This window comes from Anthonomus grandis, chromosome 8, assembly GCF_022605725.1.
Source record: "Anthonomus grandis grandis chromosome 8, icAntGran1.3, whole genome shotgun sequence".
Taxonomy (NCBI): Eukaryota; Metazoa; Arthropoda; class Insecta; order Coleoptera; family Curculionidae; genus Anthonomus; species Anthonomus grandis.
Window position 1 is genome coordinate 11,613,450 of NC_065553.1, and position 14,724 is coordinate 11,628,173.

The 14,724-nt window shown below is 30.7% G+C and overlaps 2 protein-coding genes across 2 annotated transcripts; both read right to left on the reverse strand.

Annotated features, from left to right (window-relative positions):
* Positions 1-394: 394 nt before the first annotated feature.
* On the reverse strand, positions 395-916 carry LOC126739781 (uncharacterized). The gene has a single exon (XM_050445593.1). It carries the CDS (start codon positions 914-916, stop codon positions 395-397), a length of 522 nt encoding a protein of 173 aa, XP_050301550.1.
* Positions 917-1,449: 533 nt separating this feature from the next.
* LOC126739782 (uncharacterized) lies at positions 1,450-1,908 on the reverse strand. The gene has a single exon (XM_050445595.1). It carries the CDS (start codon positions 1,906-1,908, stop codon positions 1,450-1,452), a length of 459 nt encoding a protein of 152 aa, XP_050301552.1.
* Positions 1,909-14,724: the final 12,816 nt, after the last annotated feature.

The window sequence follows — 14,724 nt, forward strand, 5'->3', positions numbered from 1 at the left end:
GTTCCGATCAATTAATAGGGATGCATTTTATTTTCTTTACGATGTTCGAATAATCCATGAATGGCTAACATCAAACATTGGCGCTGCTTTTCGACCAGAAGCATGTAGATTGCGATAAACTGAACCATAATATCCAATTTGGTATCATCATCCCTTGGGATATAGGGGAAAGGAGGGCAAAATGGGGTAGTTTGTCTCCAAATAAAGATAACTTTAGTATTAATTGACACAGAAACTTTAGTTAACGAAGAAAATAATTTCTACATATCATGCCTAAGTTATAAGAGCTTAAAATAAAATAAAAAATATACAAGTTTTTTGTTACAGTAATTTTAGCAAAACAATGCTAATTGCCCTGTTTTGCCCGCACGGTCGCGCAAAATGGGATTTGACCTTACTTGCATAACTCACAAACTAAAACGGCTTTGTCATCTTCGTCTTCAAATCCTGCGCATGAGTTATGGGCCCAGTGGTGACACATTGAGCATGCTAACCATCCTTCCGTTGACGAAGAGTAAAAATCTCCACAATAAAGGCACTCCGCATCACTAACTTCACTGCCACTTGAGTCATTATTTTTCAGAATCATGGAGGCTTTACTAATTTTTTTCTTTTTTGGTGATGGTGCAAGGTTTTTCTTCACAAGAGTTTTCCCTTTAGAATTTTTATTCTTTTTTTGCTCAGCTTCCTCTAGCTCGTTTTTGTAAGGCGAAGACGATAAAATAGCAGTATTTCCTCTTCTACGAGAAACTCTTTTCTTAGTTTGTTTTATTTTAGGGATTTGAATTATACCCTCAGGACTAACAAGCTTAAAGCTTACCTCTGAATCTTTTGATCTTCCTGGTTTGGAAATATCAATTGGTTCTGGAGTTTTTTCTTTAACTAAATTAATTTCCAATAGTTGTGTTTCATTCATAGTTTCACTATTATTGTTTTTAGTTGATAAGTTTTCATTTTGTTCAATATTTGTTGTTTTAGAAGGCAAAAAGTCTGCATTAGTGAAAACATCCTTATTAACTGGCCAAACTCCAGTTTTTAAGAATCCATTCATGGCAGTAAGCGGTGTAGCTGGTCTGAGATAAGCTACACAAAATAATTTAGTTATTTGTTGTAAGGTAACTACACGACCAGAATTAGCTCTAAGCCATTTGCGTACTTCTTCAGCGTAAAAGGTACTTATTTCGCGTTTCATTAAAGCTACATCTAGGGCTTGTAGTCGATGGGTGCAATGGAGAGGGTAGCAGATCAAAATAACTCCATGTTTCCTGGCGTAATTAATAACTTCCAGGTTTTTTGTGTGGGATGAATGTCCATCCAAAAGAAGCAGAATTGGTCGGTCTTTTAAGGGCTTGGCAAATTCAACAAATTTTTTGAACCAAATAAAGAATAAATTTTTATCTATCCACCCACTATCATTTAGCTCTACCCAACCGCCAGGAACAATTCCATTCATGAAAGCTTGTTGCATTTTTTTCTACCAAATATAAACATGGGAGGCATGTATGCTCCTGAAGCCGAAAAGCATATTTCAAGAGTGATGGTCTCACCCCTCGCCCCTGACGTCAAGGCTCCGACTTGTCTTTTCCCTTTAGTGGCAATAATTTTAGACATACCCTTTGGATTAACTGACACTCCGATTTCGTCCATATTATAGATTTTATCGGCTGTCAGTTGATATTTATCTACAGTTTCGATAAGTAAGTTAAAAAAATTAGCTACAGCCACTTTATTAAACCCCATTGCTCGAGCTCCAGATGTTGCTTCTGGTGTTCTGATTGAAAGTTCTGGATGTCGACGCAAAAAACTCTGCATCCAATCCTTCCCAGCCATGGCAAGTTCTTTATTTAACGGATGATCAAATTCTTTGAGCTCAGCTAATTGAAATTCTAAACGCCTGCATTCAGTCATAGTTAATCCAAACAATCTTTTTTCCATGTGCATTAAATAATTTTCAAGGTCTTGTTCCTGTTCAAGAGTGAATATTGCCTTAGATCCTCCCAAAGATTTAGTAACAAAATACCCGGGATTTTCTCTAGCTTTTTTAACGTGGCGCTCTAATGTAGATTAAGGCACATTGAAACTGGTAGACTGGTACCCCATTTTGCAATTTTAAACTGCTATTACAGCATTCTGCATACTGTCCGTGGACCATTCGTGTCGGCCAGAATGGCGGTTGTGCTTAAACACCATCTGAAAATAATAATTATTATTATTGTTTTATATTGGGGTAGTACCCCATTTTGCCCTACCCCGTTTTGCCCAAATGCACATTTTGAGGTTAGGTATATTTTTTCCCTGTTCGATTAAAAAGTTACTAAACATTTTTACACAGAAATATGCCTAGATGTGTGTACTTTTCCATAAAGAATAACAATTAAATATAAATTATAATTATGGTTCACTTACCTTTTATTAAATTATTGACGAAAATATACCTGCACCTCTAAAACAAACACCGCTCGACTGACCGATATGCACGCAGCTTCTGAAGCGACCGCGCTTTTTGCCATCGATCGGGCATGGTCTTAAACTAAGCTGTACGAACTTTCGGATAGATGGAGCTGGCTGTACTAAAAATAATCACGGCACCCCGTTTTGCCCGCCTTTCCCCTAGGAAAAAAATTGGGAAATTTTTCATAGAATATGTAAGCAATTTGCATTTGTGTCCCTGCGATATCTCTATTATTCCCAATAAACTGTAGGATCATTATTTTGTATATTCCTGTTGAATTAACCATTCTTGTGATAAGCAGTTAACTAAAATTAAACTACGACACTGATAACTATTGCTGACAGACAATAATTTTTAAGGCCAAGCATCTTAAATTAAAGCGAAGAACACAATTTTATTTATAATTTTTTTTTAAATCTCATATCAGTAAAAAGTTATTTTGAAATAATATATGTTTGCTTTCCCATTGTCAAAACAAAATTGGAATATCAGAATTGAGTGTGTTGTAACGAATTTTTGGAATAAATCGGAAAACACTTAATAACTCCGAAACGTTGAAAATTACTATACGACATATTACATGACATATGTGTAGAATATTCTGAAGAATCCATTATGGCCAGCACAAATTCTTTCAATAATATTAAGCACTTTTTCATTAAAATTCTAAAAAATAAAAAATGTTATGCTTTATATAGCAAAATTATAGTAAAACATATTTGTAATTCTAATTTCATCGCTTTTTTTTATTTCTTATTTTAAACTCTTAGGCTTAGAACTCTTATTTGAAGTAAAAATGAAATTTTCGATGGTCAAAAAGAAATCAGTGGCATATGGTCAGTTAATTTTATACCATAACATATAACATGAAGCTAGAGGTGTCAAATTATAGTATATAATCAATATTTCCAAATGTCAAATTTCTAAACTTACCTACGTTATTCAAGATTCCTTAAAACCGATATTATTCTTTAAATAAAACTCGGAATTTCAATACATTCCTAACCAATTCACGAATAAAAAAATTTTAAATGTTGACAATTTTTAACAAAAAAAAACTGGATTTAAATGACTTAACTCAACTTGGACATAAGCTCTCTACTAAGACGACAAAAAAGAAAACATTAAAGTAGTGTGACAAAATCAAGGTAGCTGTGTAATATATATTATTAATTATTGTTGTATGTAACATAGGTAAAGTAGGGTTATGTTTCCTAATATCGCAACTTATAGTTACTATTAAGTCGTAGCGGGGCGGAGGCTGACGTACGGATCCGAGGGAAGCCGACGTAAGCCAGTCCTGCATAATGCCAGTTCCTGATATTTTTTTTTGTGTGTGTAAATAGACAATTTGAAAACTGCGACATAAAATGTTCCTAAATGTAACTTATATCTCGCGTAATAACATTAAAGAAAAAAAAATTAATAATACTACTAGGTCCGAGTAAAAATATTGCCGAAAATATTGTTTTGGGCTTAGTATGTAATAAACTGCATGCGCCAATTTTTTTGGCGATGACGTCAGTAAAGCAAGTTCCTATTGGGCGCGATCCGTCCCTGTTCCTCATGAAACAAATTTGAATAAAAATAAAACGACCCGCTAACTACGGACGCGCCTATTTTTACTTATTATTATTATTATTATTATAAATATTTGCAAGAGTCTTTTTATTATTACATTTTTTTATTTATCTATTATTATTATAAAAAGTTGATCGCTCTGTATTTATTCTGTGAAAATGCTATTGGAATTGAATGGCAAATCGAGTGGAAATATTTTTCCAAATTAAAAACAGGCTATTAAAGTGGTCCTGATCGAATTTCTTTGGTATATTTTTCCAATATCGTTTTCACTAAAAAAAAACCTTTGTATATGTATATTTATATGTAACTGAAGATATCATGCTAGATGGGAGAAGTGTTGTGCTTTTTTAAGTAATTCGCATGAAATTCTTTAATATCCCCCGATCTGACAAACTTGGTTCCTACTAATAATAATATTAATTATTAATTATAATGTGGTACAGTGGTCTTGGACGATGAAGGTGTTGGTATCTGCTGGGCTGATTTATTTATAAAGGAAGAGGGTAAGTGATTTTTGTCTGTTATTACTAAAAAGTGCAATATTAGTCTTTTTTTATGCTTGAAAGTAAGTATTTAAAGGGCCAATTATAAAAAATATATCAATGTAAGTAAAAATTACATCGAGCAAAATATTAAAACTACTTACTTCACTACTTATAAAAACATCCTGATAAATACTTAATTTCATTCGGCGCTTATCGCTTCTTCCGATTTTGTCTGCCTCGTTTCAAGATACTAACCACCTTTAATCTCTAAATTGTCCAATGGCCGTTGTTCGAATAGTAAGTTATTATGTTTTTCGTTGGTTTCCAACATGATCGCATATATATAGTAAGTAGATATATATTAAAAATTTTAACTATTAGGTTTAACGTATCCAAAATAACTCAAAAATGGGGATCGCCACTCGGTTGGCGTGACCTGCCTCGCATTAAAAAGTGAGTTTTCTTGGAACAAATGTGTGATTGTTGAATTATAGAATTTTGCTGATGATATTTCGATGATGTGTTGGGTTAGGCGACTTTCTGCTTTCTCGTTTTATGATATATTCATAAACGTTTCTTACATACATTTCTTTTGTATAACTTTAAAAAAATCAACTTTCTTACTATGCAGCATTACCAACTTATTGGTAGTTTGATTTAAAGGCGTATTTTTTTAAAATATAATAACATTCAGACAATCAAACTACAAAAAAAACTTTTTTAAATTATTTTTTTAGCAGAAAGTACTTAACCTATCAGTAGCGTATAAAATTCCACATCTATACATCGAAAGTCAACATACAATTATTATTAATATTCAAATTTGTTACTAATTAATCAGATATGGTTCATTGTTATATATTTTTTTTTTTAAATGTCAATAGAGCTCTCTAACATGTCATGTATACTCAATTTTTGGCAAACTAACAAAGATGCTTATAAACATAATTATAACACATTTATTTTGCTAATAACTTTTGCTTTATGAATTACTGAATTTGGTTTACTGACTTTTATTAAAATTTTATTTTGGTTTATCCGCATGCAGTTTTAATTTATTTTTTAATAGAAAGTATATTGTTTCAGCGAGTCTATAGGCATCTTTGTAAATTACATTGTAGGAATCGTCAAACAATAAAGACTTAACAAAGTGATTTTTTAGTTTTATAAGAATACTGATAGTTTATTTCTTTATACGTTTTTTCGTAAAGTATGTATATAGGACTTTGTTTAGTAACTATTTTTTAAGATTTTTTATTTACTAGGAAATTACAATTATTTTATATTTTTAAATACATACTTTTTATCTGGAATGTTACATTAAAAATTTAATTTTTTTTTATTTAATAAAACAGTTGAATACTAATAATAATGGTTACTTGTCGCAAACTGTCAGCTATTTTAACGGAACCTAATCATATTAAATAATTTCAAGCGCATTAGGGACAACATTTTTACAAATTGGTAATAGTTAGAAGAATATCAGAAATATCATAGTTTTTTTCAATTCGTGTATTGACTCATTATGGTTACGTTAAAAATAGCGGACAGATTGCTCACGCTCCCTAATATCTAATAGGTAAATGTTTGTATCCTACGGCTTACAAGCCGCCTCTCAATTTGTGAGTGTATATGAAAGTCAAAATAAACTAAATAGTTTATCATATCTTCTTGTTTTATTTAGTATAAACCATGTAGATATAATTAATAAAAAACACAAAATTATATATTTTTTACTGTCTTTCTCAATTTTTTAATTTAATTGCAATTGCTTTTTTATTTATTTTCTCTTATTTGTATTTTGATGCAGATTTCTTTAGTTTCTTTAAGGTAAGTTTTTTCTACTCTAACCTAGATGAATAAGAAATTAAGCCGCCACGGTGTTGCCAAATACAACTAATTTAATCAATATTTTTTTTACCTGCAAAACCTTGCAAATTTTATATAAATTAAAATATATAGGGAGGCCAATCGAAAAGTCAAGCAAGAGTTACTTTTATAATTTTAAATAGAACAGGATAGAACTGGACATAGTGAAAAATATCAGGTATATGATGTTGTTCACTAGTGATGCAGTTTCTAAGGATTCAGGCTGTGTTGCATATATTTTTGATTACAGATGTCAAATCGAAAATAGAATCAAGGGGGGATAAATCAGGTGATCTCGCGTGCCATTCAATAGTACCCTTTTTTTTAAACATTTGATTCATAACAGCCTAATATTCATTTAGGGGTAGAGAACTATCTTGTAGATTAGAATTTCTTCATGTTTTCTTCAAATTAGTCGGTTTCTTTAATTTTAATGGGTTGAGGGTATTCTTCAACAAGGCTAAGGTAAGTATTTTTATTTGAATTTCTCAGTAATAGAATAGTTTAAGTATGTGATCTAGCCCAGAAGTAAATGCCTTAGTTTCCAAGGAAGTTGTATATTATTCTCATGATAGATCTTTGGTTTCGTGTTGGGCCAGTAATGACAAATATATCGAGTGTTATTGAGAAAAAAAATACTTGTCTAAAAATCGAGCAATAGAAAAATAGTTAAGAGTGTCTCCACTTATTTCGGACATAATTTCACAAAAAAATTATAAACGGCGGTCTTGACCATCGTCATTCAATTCTTGAAAAAGTTGAATGTTTTGTATAATAGTCCGGGAAGCTCCTTTCTCTAATACTTAATGTAGGATTATAGACCTTATTCCAGAACAGCTACTTCTACTGGCTCCTTTTTCATAAGATTTTTATTATCATTTTTTATTTTTTACTGAACCAGTTTGCCGGACTTCCACTTTTATTTCTCGGATATATTCATAGTGTACCTTCATCTGCATGCCTACTAACGAACAGGTCAAAGTACAAAGTCAAGTGGTCGAAATGATGTAACACAACATTCTTCTTTAAGGTACTTATTCGGTTCCGATGTTTTATTGTAGTTTTCTGTTTTTATTGGTGGCTTTTCTGGAGTGTCCAGGATTCTATGCTTAACAGTAAAACAAAGAAGACATACGAGTAGCATGCCTATTATCATAGTGCATTCTTATCGTTTCGATATATATACTGTGACTTTTAAAGATGGCACTCATTTTGTGAAATGTTCCTGCTTTTTCTACACGATATTTTATTTCTTGTGCACTGTCCCATTATGCATTTATGATGGTTCGAATGTTCCAACATTATTGAACACATTTAATTTGAGTTCCGTGGACATACAGGTAATTTCCAGTTATATATTTTATTTGCTCATGATCAATTGTGTCGTTTTCTTTACGTTGATGTTAAGACCATATTGTTCATTGTATTGACCGATATGGTCCATTAACCTTTGCAGTGCTTCCAAGCTATCTGCTATCACCATGGTATCGTCGGCGTATCCAATATTATTGAGTCCGATTTTGTTCGAAAGGATACCTCCTTCTACTCAGTTAAGACCTTCGTTGAAATCTTGTTCAAGTATAAGTTCAATATCAAAGGCGAGAAGATACATCTTTGTCTGATCCCACGTTGTATTTTTATCTCTTCTAAAAATACTAAAAATATTTTTTCAGTATTAATGCTCCTTACATCACTGGTCTTGATCTGGTGTATATCTTACAAAAAAGAGCAGTATGACGTATTTACAATCCCTTTTCCAGACAATCCTGTCACCCATACCTTATAAAAGGTAAAATTCTTACATCACCATATATTTTTATTATGGAATCTGTTTGTTTAATGCTTAGAAAGTATAGCTCAATGATCTTCCATCCAGACATAACACATACTCAGTCTTGGTATGTGATTAATCTGCCAATGCCCCTTTAAAGAAATGCATACTACATTTACACAGCTGGACTAAAAGAACTTTACATAGAATTGATATTACATAAGTCCATTAACTACATGTTTTCCTGATGATAGATGTCCTCTAGGATTTAACTTGGTTGCTAAGGGCTAGCTAGATAATAATGTGGACGATTTAGAATATAAACTCTTAATTGGTATAACTAAATGTGTCTCACTATCGGTTGATAAACAGTAAGCTCCATATATAAAACACACGACTCTATCCTGCTCATGTCTTGTAGTATATGTTTAGGTGCCAACTTTTTTTCTCATAAATCGTACCAATTATTATAAACGAGGATTATTTGGGTACTTTTATTACTAATACAATGTCTGTTATTTTGTCTTATTAAAAGAAGTTCTAAAAAAGGAAGGCTACCACTATTCTGAACTTTTAATGTAAATTCTATTTTATCATGTAGTGAGATCAAAAATTTTAAGAAATCTCTCAGCTGTTTATTGTCTTCATCCAAAGGATAAAACCGTCTACATATATTTTGTAGAAGAATGAGTTTTTCCTGAAATTGCTATTTACAATCTTATGTTCCAAGTGGTCCATTAAGACCTCACTTAGACAGACAAAAAAAGGCAAGAGCTTATAACTAACCGTTCCCTTTGTTTAAATAATGGATTGTTAGGTTTAGAAAAGTTTTTTTTAATACCCTAACAATATAAGCAAATCTTCAATGACCCAAGTGAGTAGATTTCTATGTAAACATTTTTTTATTAGCAATATAGTCTTATGGTGGAATGCTGGTAAATACATTTTTTACGTCGAAAGAGAACGGACAGCTTTTGGAACCTTCATATCCTGGATACTTTTTGGACCAAGTAGCGTTAAAACCCAAAAATTCTCTAAGGATATTATTCAGCGATAAACGGAGTTTGTAACATAATAAATTACTGAAAGATATTGCTGGTCTTATGTACCTATTCGGCTATGGATTATTATTATGGATCTTAGATAAACTAGATAAAAATGGTATTTCGATATTCTTCAGGTATAATTTAAATGTATTTTGTTTAAAGTATTTAATTATTCCAATTGCTTTGTCTTATGTTTAAAAATTTAATACTTTATTTACGTAATGGGCTTTATTTGTTACGACACGTATCGCTCTATTATATCGACTATATCAGTGGATTGAAAATGTTTTCCGCTTCTACAGTTAATGTTTCTTCTACTTTTTTATTTATTGAAATAAAAGATTTAATGATTTTAATCTAACTTAACTTAATACAACCTTTAAAATCTGATTTCTATAGCTTGAAACTTTTTTTTAAGTCTCGAACGATCTACATATGTATATGCCTGCCAACGAACAATGATTGATAGAAGTAAACTTAAAGAAGTCTAAGCTTTTAACTCAACGTTTAGAGTGACGCAAGAGTGAGTGAATTTTTAAAGAAATTGTAAAAAATCTTTAAATATAAGATGAAAATAAAAAATCCAGCTCGAGTTCCCTTATTGACGAATAAAGATGAATTTTATTGGGGGTTGTTTTGGAGGACCTTTCAGCCAGCCATAAAACATGCTCAATTTTTTTTATATTTATTTAAACTAATTACACTTAGAAAATAAAAGAAAGGTTTACAGTTAAATAAATTTATTGTTCGTTCTCGTTCGTCTTGATTACGTAAGTAAGTGAAGTTCTCTCGCGCACTCTCCTGCAACCGTTGACGTTCGCTTCTTCTCCCTCTCTTTATTACTTGGTGTGGTACGGTGGCTAAGGTTAGATTCACAGAATACCATTACTACAGAATTCAATAACCGAGACTTGCTGAATTTACCAAGGATAGCCACACAGGAATGTTCATTTTCCACATAATACTAAACAAAAAAAAATAATTTAATTGTTTATTAAATAGTAAGATGCTAGTATTTAATTTGCATTGGTTTCTATGTAAGATGACAATAAGGTATTTCAATAATGGTTTTCTATTTCAAGATTTTTTTGATTTTAGAATATATTGACTTTTTTAATGATTTTATTATAACGATGTCCTAAAATTTTCTTGTACTTTTAATTTTTAAGCTTAAATAATAGGCAATAATTAGTAAAGCCAATAGCATATTTCATAATATACATTTATTCTCGCACGAAAGTATCATCTTCTTTAAAAATATTTTTAGCATATCACGGTTTGCACTCGGTATAAAAATAAAAGAAGAATCTGTATCTTATTGTTTTATTTTGTCATCTTTCAAAACGATCCCTATCATAGAAAAAGCGAAACCCAATTTCATTACAATCACACGCCTTATTGTGCCATCCCGGGCGAAAATCAGGATTTATGCCGCAATAACTAATACTTTCTCATTTCTTCCAATTAAGAGCAAACACACACACACACTGTCCCGTATTTTATCTCTTATTATTGTTTGCCATCTTTTTCGAATTACGCGCGCCACACTCAGAGTGTGTACATAAATCCCGATGGAGATAAATCAGGGCGAGCCTGGAATTATTTGTGACAATACCATGAGTTTCTACACTAGATTAAAAACGTGATCTTAAGAGTTTCGGTAAATTAGTGATAAGACTCATTTATTACCTAAACGCTATGAGGCAATATGGTCGATTACTGTCTTTGCATTGTAACTGTTGTGGAATTAAATTACTTATATTTAATAAGGCCTGCTACTGAAAATTACCCACAAGGCCACAGATCAATGAACTCCGAAAATATAATGCTCTGCTGTGTCGAAGGATAAAAAAAAACTTTAATTTGAAACTAAAAACTCTTATTAAATAAAATGTATGTGGTACGGTCGAAGTTAATAATCACTTTTGCCTGTTTCGATTTTTAATTTTTGAATTGGTTACACTCCGAAATATTTAAGCATAACATTAAAAATTGTTATGTTGGTTAAAAAGTATGGTTTGATGAGGTTATCCTTTGGAGTTTTATTTTATTTTTGATTAAAAACTGATAATAAAAGCTTAACACAATTTTGTAAAGATTGAAAATACATTTTTTAATACCGTAATTTTTTTAATGAAACAGAACTACCAACTAGTAGAAAAATAAAACAGAAAGTATAACTTTGAAACTTAATTAGGATTAAGCTCGAAAGAATATTGATAATATAACATACAAACCAATTTTTTTGAAATTTAAAATTCCTAAGAATTTATTTCACAATTTTAAATGACTTAATTATCGGTGATCGGTGATTGGTGATGAATAAGATGTTTGATCTTATATTCAGCAAATACGACATTTTTATATAATTGAGGAAGTAGCATAAGAAAACTAGAGAGATTAGGATAGAATAGATAGTGTTAGAAAGGTAAAATCCAGTAAATAATTGTAAACTGCTATAAGGCCATTTATGGTAAATAGCAGTTGGATGTTACAAGTACTTGTACAGATTTTACCAAAGCCTTTGACGGGATGGAAAAGGCCTTCATAAGCACATATGTGGGACTACATAAACCTGGTAAAATATTTTTGTTTCTTTTAGAAAGCAGACTTAAATTTGTTAAGTTTGGTCGTATTACGTCACGGAATGACAATTTCATAATTTCATAATAATAACATTCTACATAGAATACGTTTTCCAAATGTTGATTTAAGACTAGGTGAACAGATTTATTATTAAATCTGGTAGAGACTTTTTTTCATTTAATAGTTAAGACAAAACCAAAATGAGTTAAGTCTGTAGGACTAGTCTGGAAGGTTAATAATTTGATACCACTCTCAGTATTAATTTTTTCTACTTTCCAGTAGGTAAATAATTAAGACTGCCTTGCTATAAGTTTAATGCTGTACATACCTGCATATTAAAAATAATACTGATTTCTAATATTATATTAATGTTTAAATTTAATAAATCTACTTGTGTGAAAATCATTTCAGGCCAATGTTTGTCCTTATAGTATTATAAATCATATACTAGGACAAACCAATTTTGGGTGTCTTAGGCATTGTTAGAATAATCAGAATGTTGATTGGAGTTGACATTGATTGAGATTTGCTTTACCATGTGGGAATCCATTGTTTCCTTAGAATTTCTAAGAAATTAGATAAAAAAAAATATTTTTATAAATTTTTTTTATAAAAATATCTCAAGGGTTCCTTTTTCAAAGGTTCTAGATGATAGGCATTTTATTTTTCTTTTGTTGTTTTTCCATAGTTTTATAATTGTTATTTTACTACTTCAACTTCTGTTAGATAATAAAATGTTTTTAATTTAAACAGATGTTTTCTCTTTCTTCTTATTAAATATGATTAACCTGGTATACTAATAAAATTTGATACTTGATTATTGCATTTTAGGTTTTGGACCATGCAGAACTTTTTTATAAAAAATAACTAATTTTTTTTTAACTAATAATAAAAAAGTTTCCTATATGTAGCCAACTTACGTAGACAGACTGCATATCGATTTACGATCACTGAACATCTTGCTATTTTTTCAATTTACACATTACACTTTTTTATTCTAAATAAAAAATTTTCTTTGTACGCCTCTGGATCTCAAAGAAATCCCCAAACAATCGAGGGGGGCTTTCAGTAATGCTTAAGGGGGCATTAATCTACGACCAAACACCAATCGGCGTTCACGGCGAGAGAGCCTAATAAACCATAATTAAATAAAATTATTTTTAACGTACCGCGAACCCTAAATATACGATTTGTTATTTTGATTTATCAGAATAATTATTAAATAATGTGCACTTATCTTAGTCGACCGCCACGATGCACCACCTATGAGAAACGCTTGTTTCGATCAAAAGCGAACTGGTCCGCGCTGCAAAATCGTATGCTAATTTTCCCTATTATATTCAGTGCTATATGAGTCGCAAATATGCGGACACGCTGAGTTGCTCAGTATTTGCTGGAATAAATGGGTACGACAAGGATGGAGCTTGATAGAAGGTCGTAGCGAAGGAGCGATTATATACCCACGTTTTGTGTAATTGCAATGGTCTGCGAGAGGAGATCTGACCCCAGGGTCTTACTAAATATGCCTTTATATCGAACAAAAAAAACCGTCAGGATTATTTTGCTAAAATTAAAAAATTTGTTTTTTTTTCTAGTTTTTTGAGGGCTACAAAAAGCTTACTTGAAAAAGCCTTTTAAATTTTTTGTAATGTCAGGTTTTCGATCTATAGCATAATTCCTATTACCCAATAACAATAATTCAAATTGACTAGATAAAATGCCTAAAATTGGAGTATACAGGTTGGAGAATAAAGAATCATTACGCATAGAGAAGATGCTTAAAGGCGAATATAGCAACGCTTCTCTCCTTCTACGTCGTTGTTTTTAGTACAACGTTAGTAACTGTTTGACTTTCATGGGGGTAACTTTATTACTTGCAATAAAAGTCCGTATTATAATTTTATTACGCGAAGTTCATATAAGCCATTTCGTATTTCTAAACATTGGCAAATTCAGCAATTCTCTTTCACAACTCCTCTAAACTTGTTCACATAACAAATTTGTGTTTGTAAATGGTCTTCTTAGAATTACTTCCCCAAATAAAAGTCGTTTAGGGACAAATCTAGAGATTCAGGAGGCCATTTAATATTACCAGTCCCAATAATAAGACGGTCAGAGAAAGTATTTGTTAAAAAAATCCTGTACCAAAACCCCATTATAAGTTTTAAGTACCATTTAACGTGGCCCTGTATGGTAATATACTCATGTGTTTTCCAAATTTTGATGGTTGTTCTTATTCCTCGACCCTTACAAAGCAAAGATATAAATAAAAGGAGGGAATATTTTAATTTATTTGCACCAAAATATGTATATATAACACGCATGTGTAACTTTTTTTAATTTTTATTGTTCAACTTAAACATTTTATTTAATTAATTTTAACTACTACTTAGTTTTTAATCGTAATTACTGTATAATAACACTATTAATTATTTCTATATTTAAAACATTTTATAATTTTGGTAGCGCCCTGAAGAACGCTTAATAAAGGCTGAGTTACTAAAATAACATAATAAATTGATATCTATTAATAAATAGCTTCTGAATAAATAAAAATTTTGTGGGGAATACAAATTTGTAAGTTATTTCTTTATTCTTTTGCTAAAAGAAAAGATTCAGCTATAAATTAATTTGTTTCATATACGTAGAGATTAATAATAACATGGGAGACTAAAAAGAAAATTTTATATTTTTTACATTTATTTTTTCTGTAGTTTTTTTTTTACAATAATTTTAAGTTTGTCTATAAGGTATGTTAACTGTTTAACTTTATTTTATATTTTTTTTTGTATATAAGTTTAATTTTTCCCTTTTTTGCTATTTTTTATACCAGAATCCTTTAAATACAGTTTATTAAAAATACGATTTTTATCGATATTTAAAGTCTTGTTTTGTTAAACAAATTATTATTTTGTCTTATTTATTAAAACA

What these genes read in the sequence shown, in the direction of transcription:
- LOC126739781 (XM_050445593.1), bottom strand. Translation starts at nt 916, where the DNA reads ATGAATGAAACACAACTATTGGAAATTAATTTAGTTAAAGAAAAAACT.
- LOC126739782 (XM_050445595.1), bottom strand. Translation starts at nt 1,908, where the DNA reads ATGACTGAATGCAGGCGTTTAGAATTTCAATTAGCTGAGCTCAAAGAA.